At 34.1% G+C, this 16,655-nt stretch overlaps 1 protein-coding gene across 1 annotated transcript; it reads left to right on the top strand.

Moving 5' to 3' along the window:
* Window positions 1–11,157: 11,157 nt before the first annotated feature.
* LOC140746795 (uncharacterized) lies at window positions 11,158–12,731 on the top strand. Its single transcript, XM_073078892.1, has 2 exons — window positions 11,158–11,163; window positions 11,921–12,731. The coding sequence occupies exons 1-2, from the start codon at window positions 11,158–11,160 to the stop codon at window positions 12,623–12,625; spliced, it is 711 nt and encodes a 236-aa protein (XP_072934993.1). The 3' UTR covers window positions 12,626–12,731.
* The last annotated feature ends 3,924 nt before the right edge of the window (window positions 12,732–16,655 follow it).

The following is a 16,655-nucleotide window of genomic DNA, read 5'->3' as shown; positions in this document are numbered from 1 at the left end:
AAGAGACGCTATTTCCACGACTCTCTTGTCAATCGTAGCTCCGCTGAGGTTTGGAAATTCCTTAAATCAGTAGGCATTCGCAAAACTTCACCTGTTGTTGATAGTGATATGGATCTTAACCACTTAAACAAACATTTCTCTTTAACGCCTTCTTGTTTGGATCCAGTCACTAAGAACAACACGTTACTTTCTCTATTAAATTCACCCAAGCCATCTTGTTCGCCATTTAACCTCACGGTAGCTACGGAAGAAGACGTTAAAACATCGATTAAGGCGATTACTTCGACCGCGGTTGGAAATGACAATTTGTGCTCAAAAATGATCTCACCTATACTTGAAAACATCCTTTCTGTAATTTCTCATATTTTGAACTTCTCTTTATCGTCCTGTACATTCCCTTCAGCTTGGAAACTGGCTAACATCACCTCTGTGCCGAAAAAAGCAAACCCCATTTCACTGTCCGATTTTCGTCCTATCTCAATTCTGCCTTTTCTTTCTAAAGTACTTGAGCACATTGTCCATAAGCAACTTTCATCCTTTCTATTTGACAACTCTCTTCTTAGCCCTTACCAATCTGGTTTCCGACCCGGTCATAGCACCGTAACTGCGCTGCTAAATGTCACAGATGATATTCGTTGGGCGATGGAAAATAAATCTATAACTGTATTAATTCTGTTAGACTTTAGCAGTGCTTTTACCTCCGTGGACTTCGATATGCTTACCGGTATTCTCAGTTCAATTAACGTCTCAACTTCTGCCGTCACATGGTTTAATTCCTATCTTCGAGGACGGTCACAGCGGGTCCACCAGGGGGAGTATTTCTCGGACTGGTGTGAACTCTCTGCTGGCGTTCCTCAAGGTGGCGTTCTCTCTCCTTTGCTTTTCTCTGTCTTTATTAATTCCATTACAAAAATGATATCCTCAAACTTCCATCTTTATGCAGACGATTTGCAGCTTTATCGTCACTTTACGGTGCCTAACGCCCTCAGTGAAATTAGCAAACTGAATGACGATCTTCTTGGAATTACTGAATGGGCTAAGGCATTTGGAATTTTGATTAATCCAAATAAAACACAAGCCATTATTATTGGTAGCAAATACTATCGCAATCAATTGGATTTCACAACACTACCAAAATTAATCGTTGATAACACTCACATTCCGTTTACTGATACAGTAAATAATCTTGGCGTTATTCTTGACTCTAACTTATCGTGGGATGCTTATGTGCGGGAAGTGAGCCGTAAGGTCCACTATACTTTGCACTCACTTAAATGCCTTCAAGGTTTTTTGCCCTTTAGAACTAAGATTTCCCTATCTCAAACTCTCATACAGCCGATTTTAGATTATGCGGACGCGTGCTATTTGGATGCTACAGAGGAGTCATTAAATAAACTTGAGCGCTTGCAAAATCTTTGTATTAGATTCATTTTTGGTCTACGAAAATTTGATCGTGTTTCTCATTTTCGCAAGGATCTCAAGTGGCTCCCAATCCGACTTCGCAGGAATACTCGAATCCTCTGTCTCCTCTATAATATCTTGAAAATCCCTTCCTCTCCTTCGTACCTGCAGCATCGTTTCTCGTATGCACGGCCTTCTCTGGCACCATGCAGGTCACACTTTAAATCTCTATTAAATTACCCATCCCATAAAACCTCTCTTTATTCTCACTCCTTCTCTGTTCATGCGGTTAGACTGTGGAATTCACTTACGACTAATATTCGTCTCTCTAAGACTATCACTATATTTAAACGTAAAGTTAAAGAGTATTACCTGTCACTTTCATAACTAATTGTATATGTGTATTTTCGGTATGTATTCATCTATGTTATATATATATATATATATATATACATACATATATATATATATATATATATATATATATATATATATATACTATATATATGTATGTATATATAGTATATATTTATTATTATTATTGATATATTTTTTGTGACTTGTCTAAAGCTTTTGATTGTGTTGATCATAAAACCTTATTGTTAAAATTACAATATTATGGTATTCAGGGAAATTCTCTAAAGTTGATAAATTCTTATTTAAACAATAGAGTCCAACGAGTGCAAGTAAATGGAGCATTATCAGCAGGTTCTAATATTAAAATAGGTGTACCTCAGGGCTCCATCCTAGGTCCGTTTCTATTTTTAGTTTATATAAATGATTTGCCAAATGTAGTAAAGGATTTATCTGAGGTTGTTTTGTTTGCTGATGACACTTCCTTGGTGTTTAGAGTAAAACGACAATCACAGGATACGAACGATATTAATGAAACTCTTTGCTTGATTCAGAACTGGTTTGATGCAAACAACCTACTCTTAAATTCTAATAAAACTAAATGTATTAAATTTATGCTACCAAATGTAAGGAGTACGGGGATGAATGTCGCTCTAAATGGTGAGACTTTGCAATTCGTCAATGAAACTGTTTTCTTGGGGATTACCATTGATTCTAAACTCCAGTGGGGTCCCCACATCTCTGCTTTGTCCAGCAGACTTAGTACTGCAGCTTTTGCAGTCAGAAGAATTAGACAGTTAACAGACATACCCACTGCCAGACTTGTCTATTTCAGTTACTTTCACAGCATTATGTCTTATGGCATTCTACTGTGGGGCAGTGCTGCTGACATAGGACTCTATATTTACTATTCAAAAAAGAGCAATAAGGTCAATATATAGTCTGCGGCGTGGTGAGTCCCTAAGAGAACTGTTTCCCACTATTAATATATTGACGGTGCATAGTCAATACATTTATGAAAATATTATGTATGTAAGAAAACACACTGATATGTTTGAAAAAAATAGTAACCACCATAACTTTAATACCAGAAATAGAAATAAATTAGCAATTCCTAAACATAGATTATGTAAGGTGGCTAGATCTTTCGTGGGCAACTGTATTCGCTACTACAATAAAATACCCGACCACATTTTGAATCTCACAGAAAAAAAGTTTAAACATGTCGTTAAACTAACGCTATGTAAAAAAGCGTACTATAAAGTAAGTGATTATTTGACTGACAAAACGGTGTGGTCTGAATTAGCTCCAGCTCCACATGTACCATTACGTTAAGTTAACATTGTCAAAAACATTTTTTTTAAAAGATGTGTGTTATGGAGTTTCTTTCGCCGCTTCTTCTCCATAACGAAACACCTTGTGAAGTGGTGGTAGTTGCTTTGACATTCAAAAAGTGATCTGTAAAGAACCTATTTTGAATAAAAAAAATTGATTTGATTTGATATATATATTTTTTGCACACTAATTTTGCCTTTCGCATGCACATTCCTGTCCCAGGGTTGCTGGAAGAAATTCCATTCGGGAATAAGCAATCCTTTGTACCTTATTTCTATGACTTCTGTATTATATGATTTATTTTACTTATACTTATAACACATTGGACTACATTTACTAACGAATTAGGCATTCCTGTAATGTTAGTGAATATGATGTAATAATAAATAAATAATAAATAAATCTTGCTATCTTGCTATTTTGTGTACAAAAACTTATTAAATAAATAAATAAAATAAATAAATCTACTGAAGACCAAGTATTATTATTAATGAGAGACTCATACTCTTCTTTCATTGCTTGTTTCCATTCTTCAGATTCATTACTTTGAAGAGCTTCTTCTAAGCTCTGAGGATCATTATTAAGAATGCTTGATGTAGACTCACTATTCATGCAAATGTATAACGATGAACTCTCATTATTTGTTTCCATTTGTTTTTGCTTACGGGTTTTAATACCTGTGTTTTTTGCAGGTGGTGTAACAACACTCTGACTTGGTAAGTATGTATCATCTAGTGGATCATCATAATGTGTATTACTTGAAGAATCTGTGCTACTGTTACTCAGATAATTTGAAGAAGACTGCTCTTCCTCATCTACATTTTCATCGTCTTGTGTAATTAATTCAGATTTTTGTTCATTTAATGGTAAGTATATTTGTGTTAATTTTTGTTCATCATTATTATTATTATTATTATCTTTTTCTGTTAATTTTTGCATTCCGTGTACTTTTTGATTAATATTATTTATTTTTGTTTCAGGTGCTGAAAAAGAAGATGATTCTACTATTTTACTTTTAATGTTTTCTTCCAGAAAGTGTACATCCCGATTCCCGACTGATCACTGCTTTATTATTTTTGGGGTCTATAAAACAGTAGCCTTTTGTGCATTCACTGTACCCAACAAAGATCAGCTGTCGAGATTTCACATCAAGTTTTTTACGCTTTTCTTTGGGTATGTGCACCATAGCAGGACAACCAAATATTTTCATATTGCATCAAGTCTGGTTTTTGACCGGTCCATACTTCATGAGGTGTAATGTCTGACAAAGCATGTGTGGGTGAGCGGTTAATTATGTATGCAGCAGTTGTTACAGCTTCAGCCCAAAAACAAATCAAATCAAATCAAATCAAATTTTTTTAATTCAAAATAGGTTCTTTACAGATCACTTTTTGAATGTCAAAGCAACTACCACCACTTCACAAGGTGTTTCGTTATGGAGAAGAAGCGGCGAAAGAAACTCCATAACACACATCTTTTAAAAAAAATGTTTTTGACAATGTTAACTTAACGTAATGGTACATGTGGAGCTGGAGCTAATTCAGACCACACCGTTTTGTCAGTCAAATAATCACTTACTTTATAGTACGCTTTTTTACATAGCGTTAGTTTAACGACATGTTTAAACTTTTTTTCTGTGAGATTCAAAATGTGGTCGGGTATTTTATTGTAGTAGCGAATACAGTTGCCCACGAAAGATCTAGCCACCTTACATAATCTATATTTAGGAATTGCTAATTTATTTCTATTTCTGGTATTAAAGTTATGGTGGTTACTATTTTTTTCAAACATATCAGTGTGTTTTCTTACATACATAATATTTTCATAAATGTATTGACTATGCACCGTCAATATATTAATAGTGGGAAACAGTTCTCTTAGGGACTCACCACGCCGCAGACTATATATTGACCTTATTGCTCTTTTTTGAATAGTAAATATAGAGTCTATGTCAGCAGCACTGCCCCACAGTAGAATGCCATAAGACATAATGCTGTGAAAGTAACTGAAATAGACAAGTCTGGCAGTGGGTATGTCTGTTAACTGTCTAATTCTTCTGACTGCAAAAGCTGCAGTACTAAGTCTGCTGGACAAAGCAGAGATGTGGGGACCCCACTGGAGTTTAGAATCAATGGTAATCCCCAAGAAAACAGTTTCATTGACGAATTGCAAAGTCTCACCATTTAGAGCGACATTCATCCCCGTACTCCTTACATTTGGTAGCATAAATTTAATACATTTAGTTTTATTAGAATTTAAGAGTAGGTTGTTTGCATCAAACCAGTTCTGAATCAAGCAAAGAGTTTCATTAATATCGTTCGTATCCTGTGATTGTCGTTTTACTCTAAACACCAAGGAAGTGTCATCAGCAAACAAAACAACCTCAGATAAATCCTTTACTACATTTGGCAAATCATTTATATAAACTAAAAATAGAAACGGACCTAGGATGGAGCCCTGAGGTACACCTATTTTAATATTAGAACCTGCTGATAATGCTCCATTTACTTGCACTCGTTGGACTCTATTGTTTAAATAAGAATTTATCAACTTTAGAGAATTTCCCTGAATACCATAATATTGTAATTTTAACAATAAGGTTTTATGATCAACACAATCAAAAGCTTTAGACAAGTCACAAAAAATACCTATAGCATCATGTGCTTGTTCCCAACAATCAAAAATATGTCGCAGCAATTGAACACCAGCATCTGTGGTAGAACGGCCTTTAGTAAAGCCAAATTGCTTTTGATGTAAAAGATTATTTAGTTTAAAATGAAGCAACATTTGCTGTAAGAGGATCTTTTCAAAAATTTTACTTAGAACAGGCAGTACTGAGATGGGTCTATAATTGTTGGGATCTTTAGTATCACCTGCCTTAAACTTTGGTAGATCGGCATTAAATATCATGCATTTTGCTCGTTCGACTAATAACCGATTCATTCTCTCGCTCAGACCATTCTGTTGCAGTGTATATGGATTGGAAGTCTGATGCAATATTCCATTTTTTTGTAAATAATCACTGAAGTTTTTATTAACATACTCCAATCCATTATCGCTATGTAAATTTTTTATTTTTGTACTTAACTCATTTTCTACTCGGTTTTTGTATTCAATAAATTTTTCAAACACTTTTGTTTTGTTAATTATGTATACATAGAATTTTCTTGAAAAATCATCAATAAAAGTTGTAAAATATCTGGCACCGCCAATCGAAGCAACTTGTATCGGGCCACATACATCTGTGTGGACTAGCTCTAGCAACCTATTTGCCCTGGAGCCATTGCTTGGGAATGATTGCCTTGTTTGCTTACCCTCTAGGCAGCTTATACATACATACCTTTCTTTTGGTGATGACAATTGTACACCAGTCGTGCAGTTAGGTAACTTGTGTACATCATTATAGTTTAGATGACCCAAACGTTGATGCCATAGATGTGTATTTGACTCTGTTTTAGCTGAGAGGGAAAATATTTTACTGTAATTTATGTTCAGTCTATATGTATCATTTACTAAATCTGCTGTAGCTACTTTTTGATAGTTTGAATTATATACTGTGCAGCCAGTTTTATCAAATTCCACTTTACAACCAGATTTTATTATTTTACTTACTGATAATAAGTTTGTAGACAACTTTGGCACATATAAAACATTCTTTACTAGTATTTCACTGTTGCTGCCATCTTTATTAGGTACATGCAGTATCACATAACCGCAGCTTTCAACATGTAAAGTTTTATTATCTGCAATTTTGATCGTGGATATCGGTGGTATTGTTTCATTCTCTAATAAATGTTTATGCATTGTCATATGCATTGAAGCACCTGAATCTACATACCAATTTATACAATCATTCAGTTGCATAGCTGAGAAAGCTGCCACAAAACCTTTATTATTTTCTTGATTCTGTGATTTATTTTTTAAAAACCAACAATTTTTACGAAGGTGTCCATGTTTATTACAATTAAAACATCTTGGACCTTTTGACTTTGACTGATGCTGAGTGTTTTTGAACTTTGCTCGAGTATTTTTAAGACTTGTGTACAGAGCTGAATCATTTGGTGTAGCTTTTATTGTTAATTGTATCAGGCGTTACTTTGCGGAAATCCATGCTATTAAGTTAAGATTAAAACTACTTCGCAACAATCCGCTACAACTATGTATGATGGTATATATTTTAAACCATGCAGTATGTACCACCCTCCCTCCCTCAAAGGATGCATGCAGATGCAAAAATTAAAAATATACACCACCATACATACCACCACCAACACGTGTTTCGCTCCAAAACGGAGCATCATCAGGGTAAGTTGACTCTATGACGGTTAATCGCTAAGTACGAGTACTTTTTATTCTTTTATTTCTTGCAAGAGTTTTGTTTTTATCATGTCTGCACTTATTTTTACTCCTGAGCTTTCAATACCCATAATCATAGGTTTGTAGTCATCGGGTAAACCTGGCAGCATCAAAGTCCCGAGCCATTCATCGTCAACACTGAATCCGATGTTTCTGAGCTTATGAGCTGAGCTCATGATTTTGTTCACATATTCTTCAACACTGGTGCTTGTGTCTAAATTTGTGTTAATCAAGTCTCGCAGTAAACCAACTTTTCTCAGTAGACCAGAGTCTTGAAATGCTTGTGATAAATTTTCCCAAACCTGTTTTGACGTCTTCGTATCCTGTATATGTATAAAATTTATCGGATCGACTAGTAATATTAGTTTTGATTTTGCCTTTTTGTCTTTCTTTGGATCAGTACTTGTTCCTTGGACACATTCACATAAATCATCGAGTTCCAGGTATATATATATAGGCACTGCGAAACTCCAGCTTGTCCAATTGTCTCGGCCAGTAAGTTTTTCAATTTGTACCAAAGATCCATTTGATGTCATTTTATCAAAGCTGAAATGCTGAAATGTAAAAAACTTCGGCGACCGCGTGAAAATTTTTTAGGTTATACATATTTCTGATCAAAATCAACTAATTTACTTTATATTTCCACTGTACTACACAAAACAGGCAGGGAGAGGCCCATAACCTGATGAAATAAATGAAAATCAAGACTTTAAACTATAGAAAATGATTTATTTAACTTGAAAATAACTACAACTGTGACGCACCATGTAATATCAAAAGTAGAAGAGAGTAGAGATGTGCCGAGTCAGGTCGACTCGAGTCAGTACTCGAGTACTTACATAAACTCGCATACTCGAGTACCAGTAATACTCGAATACTGACGATACTCGTACACTACAACTACTACTCGTACAAGTAAAAATTTGTAGTGAGTGGCGTTTTTTTTTTTTGCTCTTCCGTGCTATTGGACTGTATGTTGTGCAAAGTACTCGAGTACTTTGTGAATACTTTGGACTCGAGTACTGACTCGATTCTTTTTTATATGAGTACTAAAGTACTCGAATACCAAAAATGGCCGACTCGGCACATCATTAGAAGAGAGCGCTTGTCAGTTTTTTGACACGCCATTATACGTAGGTCGACATTACTATTTAATTATTTCAGGCGCAGTGCATGTCTGCGTTTCTCCCAACAAGAACCATATAAACCAAATAAACAAATAAAAGACTAATATTAGCAAATCATGTATTTTTAATTATACATTCCTGTAAGTTAATCAGTGCACATGCACAAGCAATAATAACACAGTCATGAAATATTTTAATTGTGTCCTATTAATTACAGAATGGGCCCTTAAAATAGAATTCTCGTAGAAGTCTTATAATAGGGAATATGTACATTTTTATTTTATTATTTTAAACCACTTATCACATCGTTCTAACATAGGTTACTATACTCTGTGGTTCTAACATAGTAAAAAATATAAAAAAAATATATTAGTGTTTGAAATATTTTTTAAAAAATATTTAAAGTATCAATAAAATTTGACCCATTTGAAAGCCGCCATTTTACGCGCTCTTTGAATGACGTCACATAGCGTGATTCGTATTGATATTGATGATAACTGTATGCACATAAGGGTATTATTAAACGTTTTCAGGTTTCATCGCTATTTACATCATGGGAACGGCTAAATAACCACTTTATAAATATTTCCTAGAGTTATTGTGCAAAACCACTACTATAAATACATTACATTACAATACATACATTTTTCTTTTGCAAAAGATGCGAAAATACGAAAAATGTGGTGCAAGATTATAGGAAACAGATAAAGTATCTCCAAAATCGCATTAACATTTGCATTTACTCTAACAAACAATAATTTTAGGTAAATAATTTTAAAATATTGCATTGATCATCTACTTCGTTAGGTACTTATCGACTTCTACATCAAACACTATCATTTGAAACACACAAAATGCATTATAATCTATTATAATATTATAAAGATAGGTGAATATTAACAAAATAAATTATAATCAGTTAAATATTTCTGAATTGACCTATATGCATAAAAACCAATTTATTCATTTTGCATATTTTAGGTAAATAGTCCGATTGTGCTTTGACAAAACTACTTTCGATCATTGTTCTTGATTATTCCTTATACCACTATGTAGAAAAATCGCACTAGGTAATAAATAACACTGTAGGAGTATAGACAAAAACAATTTTTATCTCAAACAGTTTGAATATCGACGCCGATAAACATCGTAACACGCTATGTGACGTAATTTTTCGATTCGACCAATGGGAATGCGTTTTGCAAATTTGAATTTCGCTCGCATAATTTACGATTTTTGATTAAAGTTTTAAACAATTTAATACGAAATAAAGAAAAAATAATGGTTTAGATGTAATTTTAGGATCGTAATGTACCGAGGAAAAAAATAACAAGCAAATCTAAATCACATGCATATTCCCTATTGACTTAAAAACGAATATATGTATTGTTTTTTTTTTGTATTGTTATCTGTGACGCATGTTGTAAATCTTTTATTTGTGAGAAATTTGGAAAAATATGAAACTTTCTTTCAGAACTTGTGATTGTTTTTCTTGTGTTAAGTCCAAATTACAGTTATAAATAAGTTAAGCAGCAATATGTCTTCAACAAACGGTCAAAGAGTATAGTAACCTATGTAGAACAAACGGTAACAGCAATAAGAGTAGGCACTCTATTCCTATAAATATTTTGGATGACTTATGCAGGTAAGCTTTTGTGAAATTATTGTATTTTGTCCTTGTTTCGCTAAATTTCCTTAAATGTTCATATAAAGAAATAAAACGTGTGTCGACACTACACTTTTAGGCAATCAAACTAGAGTTTAGAGAAAAATATTGCGATAGTTTAGTAGTTTGTCGCCACTATGTTTGACAAAAAGTGGGACTTCAATGTTCATGATTATTCTGTATTCCTTTTTCAAAAACATACTTCCAGGTCTTAGATCATTGTTGATCGAAGTTCCAGGTGTTATTATATCGAGCTCCCACAATTTCAGGAAGGGTCGAAAAGAAAATTTAACCACCAAAAATGATAATATAGTATATTAATATTGAATTACTATTGTTGACAAAAGTCATATATTGTTGATAATTTCATACATTATGTTTAAGCCGTTTTATAATAAACTTGCCGCCAGAGGACCGAGGCAACCTGCTCAGGATATGCGTCCAGATTGAGCTGGCACACTGGTTCTACCTCGACTATTATTGTAATGACGAGACCATCAAGACTCCACTGAATCCATGTTGTAATAGGTAGTTTGCAGCACATATATTTCAGGTATAACAAAGCTATAGAATGAAATAAAATAAAAATAAATATTTTTCTTGTTGGTCATCCCTTTCTACCCTCCTATTAACAGTCTTCTTAACTTGTAATAATACATAAATTAATATTACGTACAATGGATGAATTTAATATTACAGCCTTGTGGTTATGAGACTTCTACTCATTATTAAATCCTCACCATCGCACAGAAAAAGTGACCAATATAAATCTTTCAATGCAGCAAGTACATACCTCCATCTATACATATTGTATATCGATCTGGGGAGGTGCGACTAAAACGAAACTCATTCAGTTGGAATGTGCACAACGCGGGTTAATTAAAATATGTATTTATTATTAAATATGTATTTTAAAAGATGAAGGTATTCTACAGAAAACCTCTGGTCTATTAGCAATTTACTAACAGTAAGAAAGCTATATCTACTACAAATAGTACTAAAACAACATAAAACACTGTCATATGATCCATCTAACTTGCAAGAAAATATGTTATTGCCCCAGTCCCTCACACGAACACTTTATTTGCTAGCATGCAATACAATAAACGTGCAGCTGAATTATATAATAAAAGTAATAAAGCAATAAAAATAAATGAAATGTCTTATTTGGAATGTAAAAAAGCGTTAACTAATTCTTTACAAACTCTCAGCTACGGAGAGACAAAATCACAACTACAGTTCTCAAATATATAATACATTACATGCATACACTCTCTCTCTCTCACACACACACACACACACACACACACACACATACACGCACGCGCACGCACACACACACACACACACGAATGAAGATGACGGTGAAGAGTGAAGGTAAGTGGTGAAAAGTTTGTTGCAATTTATTGACGAAAATAAAGATCCTTTTATTTCATTTTTTTTTTGCACCCTAAATATGCCACCCTCAAGCGAAAATTGGTTTTATAGCACTTCCTATAAATAATGCACATAATAAGGTTGTAAAGTCTGTAAAATTTTTGGAAGGTGTATTAAAATCAAAATCAAAAACTTATTTTAAAATTTTATTTTTTTAAACATTTAGAAAAAGGTGAATGATTTCCTACCTTTTTAATAAAATTAATTGCCTATTTTTATACATACAATATTAATTCTCTTACAGGTGCTCGAAGAAATTGGCTTCGATATAAGCAAGCTAATGAACAAAAACGAATACATCGATGCGATAATCCACGACCAGATCGTACGGCTGTACATCTCGCACATTCCGCACATTCCGCGCGACACCAAGTTCCAGCCGCGGACGCACTACGAGATAAAAGCTTGCGAGTGGTTCGCGCTCACGGACCTGCCCTCCAGCAGAAAGGACATGACGCCCAAACTCAAGATGGGCGTCAGTCCAAACTCGTTCTTCATGGTGCTCCCGTTCGTCAAACGAATGCGGCGGTGGGTCGCCGAGCGGAACCCCAAGGTGTTTCATAGCACCAGGCGAACGAGACACAAGTCGATGGGGGATATCGAGTTTTCGACGTGCAAGGCCAAGAACGGGAACAAAACTATATCGCAGGGTCTCCATAACGAGATCCAGGAGTATCAGCAAAGTTTCGGACACAAGTATACTAAAAATGGTCACGGTAACCAGAGTGCGACTAAAGCGAATGGTTGCAATGGGAACAGGAAGGACAAGAAACTGACGAAGCGGCAACTGTTCATTCCTCAAAGCACTCCAACCAACAACTTCTCTCCTATTCAAAAGGAGGAGAGTCCGAGTGAGGAAACGGATGTAAATTCGTTCCTAAACTTCGTGGCGCCGTCGTGGGACAACTTCAAGTTCGACCGCCGCGCCATCCTCGACTGTGTCACTTGATAATTATACAGACGGAGGATTGATCTCAAAATCAATGGAAATTTATTGACTACTTATAAATAATCGGCTTTAAACTCGTTATCGAAAATTACAGATTTTAGATGGATATTGTTGTCTTAATGTCGTCGTTTATTTACTTAATACAGTTTATTTCAGGGCTATTACCTATTTAATATTCCAGTCGATTCTTCAGAATTACGTAAATTACTTTGTGATTGTAATCATATGCTATCAATTGACGCATGTTTTATCATTGCCTGCCGAAATTAGATTTCAAAATAGTGAACTGATACGTATGCCAGGCACCTTATAAAAATGTTTTACATTTAAAGACCATCTTATTTAAATTATCAATGCTTTCTAGTCGATTTTTGGAAGTCTCATATCACTAAGAGTATGCTACGTATGTGCAAAGTATTGTACTTTCTATGCTATATGAAAGTTTGTGAATTCCGTTACTCTTGCTAAATTGACGACATATATATTACTGATAAATTACTTATTTATATACATAGTTATCAACAAAGTAGTATCATTTTCGCCGTGTTATCGGAAACACGAGTATAATTGTTATTGTTTAATTGATGTGTCTGGCCGGGAGAGGTCGACCTCCCGCGTGCTACGCAGGCTATCAAGGGCTAAGTCATTATGCAACGGTTTCTTGTTTTAAAAACTGCGTGTTATTTCTATAATTACTTTATTTATGTACTTCTGGTACTTTATAATGATATAAGAAATAGTATTTCTCAATGATTTTAAAATAATTGTCATTTATAGTTCATTCATGTTCATCATACTACATTTATAGTAGTACTAGTTGACCCGGCAAACGTTGTGTTGCCATATAAATAAAAAAAATGTTAATCACTTACGGGTTTGAAAAATAGATAGAATTGAAACTGCGATGGTAGCGAAGTCTGTCGAATCCATTGTGAAACATTCCAAAATCAACAACTACTTACGAATTAAAAATACCTTTTCCCACGGACTAAATTGTGAATCTAAACCATTCTCAAGTCCCCTTGAACACACACAACAAATTTCATCAAAATCAGTCCAGTCGTTTAGGAGGAGTTCAGTGACATACACACGCACATAAGAAATATATGTCGTGGATATCGATATAGTTGTTTGATAAGATTGCTAATTTTATTATCTGTACCTCGGTGGACGCCGTGACGTCACTTTTTATATTTAAAAAAGGAGCGCCATGCGGACAGTCGTATTCGAGAATGAGGGTAGTTTACCGTGAGACACGGACCCGGTCACATCTCCAATGCGAAACTGTCGGTTTACCTAACTAAAATGTTTTTGATCGCTATGGTTATTTTGCTATATACTTGACCGACTAACTGTGATAACTTAGGACATCAAAGGACATAAAAAATGAAATTTACGGTGAACGGAACGTTGCACTAAAACAGGCGGTCAAGTGTCATTTCGAGGCAAAACGTCACTACGCTATAACAAACAACGCTACACTGACAGCTACATCCAATACGTAATCTTCAGAAGTAAATTGGGAGTTATTTAGCTTTTATAACTAAAATTGGAACAAATGACAAATTATGAGAAGTGTGCAGTGACAATGTGTACAAGTACGACCGCTAAATATCCAAACAAATTTGCTTACACACGTTTCTAAATCGAAATCTCCTAAACGTTAAAAGAACTTGCAGACAAAGGATTTAAGCATATAAGAGAAGTATTAATCAGAAAAAGGAATAAGGAGTGATTCGTCTACTCTAAATCATCAAAAACGGATGCAATCAGAACTAAACAACAATTTGAAGTATTCTTATATTTCATATATTATATAGAAGTCTACGATAAGAATAGAGTTAACCGATTCAATGCGGTGGCCTTTTGGATAAACTTTAACGCCTGGCGGCGAACAAATATTTCGTGGCACAACTGTGGTGCCAAACGCCAGGGACTTTGATGGCACCGCTAAGGTGCCATCCGCCATGAATTGTAACTTATCGTTTTTTTGCTTTTTCCACGTGCTGTAATTTTAGTAGCCACCCAAAAGCGAAAATTAATGGTTTAACAATTCGATTAGTGTTTACAAAACTGACTATCTACGTGTAATAACGGAAATGGAAGGTAAGTGTCTTATTTCTATCAGGTGTTGTAAACATTTTTGTAAGTTTTTGATGAATTGATTGTTTTAGTGGTACTATAGAATTAAATATGAACATTCGAGACGAGAGCGCTATGATAGTTCTTTTCTAGTGTTTCGTTTAGAATTAAAATTCAAATTATTAATGGATAGGATTCTAATAGAATATCGAAATTGATTGCGCTATTTATTCAGACAAAGATAAACACCAAAGTACGAATATTTTAATCCAGTTTCTATTGGCTTACTATTAACGAAAAGTAGGTACTATTATAGTAATACAATCACAATAATTTGCAAAATAATATAATATTTTTTTTGAAAGGTTTACAATCCCTGAAGTATGTGAAATCACGTGATATGCAGAAACTGACATTCTAGGAAGGAACTACGTGATAAATAAAGAAACTTTTGTTTTCAGAACAACTTTGATAAATGTCAATTTATCCGAGTTTTATGGCTTCAAATTTTGGCACCTCTCTGGTGCCACCCGCCATATACAAAAGAAATGGCATGGCACAACTGTTGTGCCATCCGCACGGAATCGGTTAATAGAGGAAATGAATTATAAGACGTCTATGAGAATTCTCTATTTTAAGGCCTCATTCTGTAATTAATAACAAACAAACTATTTCGATGACTTTGTTATTATTGATTGTGCACTGATTAACTTACAGGACTGTATAATTAAAAATACATGATTTGCTAATATTAGTATTTTATTAACCGATTTCTTTGTTTATTTGGTTTATATAGTTCTATTAGTGAGTACACACAGTAGAACTTTTGTATATATTTATCATATGTTACAGTTACAATAATTACTACAGATCACCTAAGCTAAATTTTTGTGCTGCTTGCGTGTCTGCTTTTCTTTATTACTAAAATTACTAAAATTATTTTCCGTAACAAATGGATATATATTTTTATCAGTCATTTTCAGAATTAAATTGCAATGCAATAATAGGAACTGTATGGTCACTTTTCTTCCTTCATCTTGTTGGGTAGGTTACGCAAGTAAAGAAGTACTATTTCCCGTGTCCTTTACTTTATGTATTTCAGGCTGGTGCCCACTTTCGAAACTTTTGGCTCCTCACTTCTTCTAGGCAGGACAGTCATCACATTTTCATTTTCATTGATGTACCTTGTGTTCAGGACAACTTTTACTTTTCATGAAACACAAACTTGCCTTCCTCTTAAACTGCACATACTCTATAACGTCGTCACTATACGACTGTCGGGAAGATCTGCAAATATAAATATAAACAATTAATAACCTTAAAGCAGTTCACATAAGAATATAAGTATATTTAAAAAAATCTTAATAATCACTTGAAGACAACCTTTCTTCTGTCTGAAGTCAGTTAAGAAATGTTTTAATTGTCCGATATGATTAAATGTAAATATAAAGAATGTTTTACTTACGTTGTTTATTTGATATTTCCATAGGTTATCTCACGGAAGTTTTTGTATCCATTTTGATTTATTGCACTGCATATATGGATCTTCTTTAAGCAGGTTCACGCTATCAGCTTTAATATAGTATGGCTTCATTTCGGTTCACAACATAAATTCAACCAACTCTAACAGCAAACGATTTAATTATTATTTGTCTTGTTTGGTTTTGGTGTGGTGACGTCACATGACATTTGAGGCAGCACTGTCGCCGTTTTGGGATTTAAAATCCACAGATAAAAAATCGAAAATTTCTTTTTAAAAATGAAAATACTTAGAACGTATTAAAAAATAAACTAAATACTGCATAATTTATGTTTATTTATAAGCTATCATATCCAACATATTTCATATTTTATTGTTATAACTGTCAAGTACCCAATTGTTATTGGTGTTAGTATAATACATTTATATTGGCAACACTTGTCAAGTGTCATATTAGTGACATCCGGG

This window comes from Epargyreus clarus, unplaced genomic scaffold (assembly GCF_041222505.1).
Source record: "Epargyreus clarus isolate Ecla_fem2 unplaced genomic scaffold, WU_Ecla_fem_2.2 ptg000013l, whole genome shotgun sequence".
In the NCBI taxonomy this organism is placed as follows: domain Eukaryota; kingdom Metazoa; phylum Arthropoda; class Insecta; order Lepidoptera; family Hesperiidae; genus Epargyreus; species Epargyreus clarus.
The sequence above is the reverse complement of the archived record's forward strand: the minus strand, read 5'-3'. Positions and strand labels throughout refer to the sequence as shown.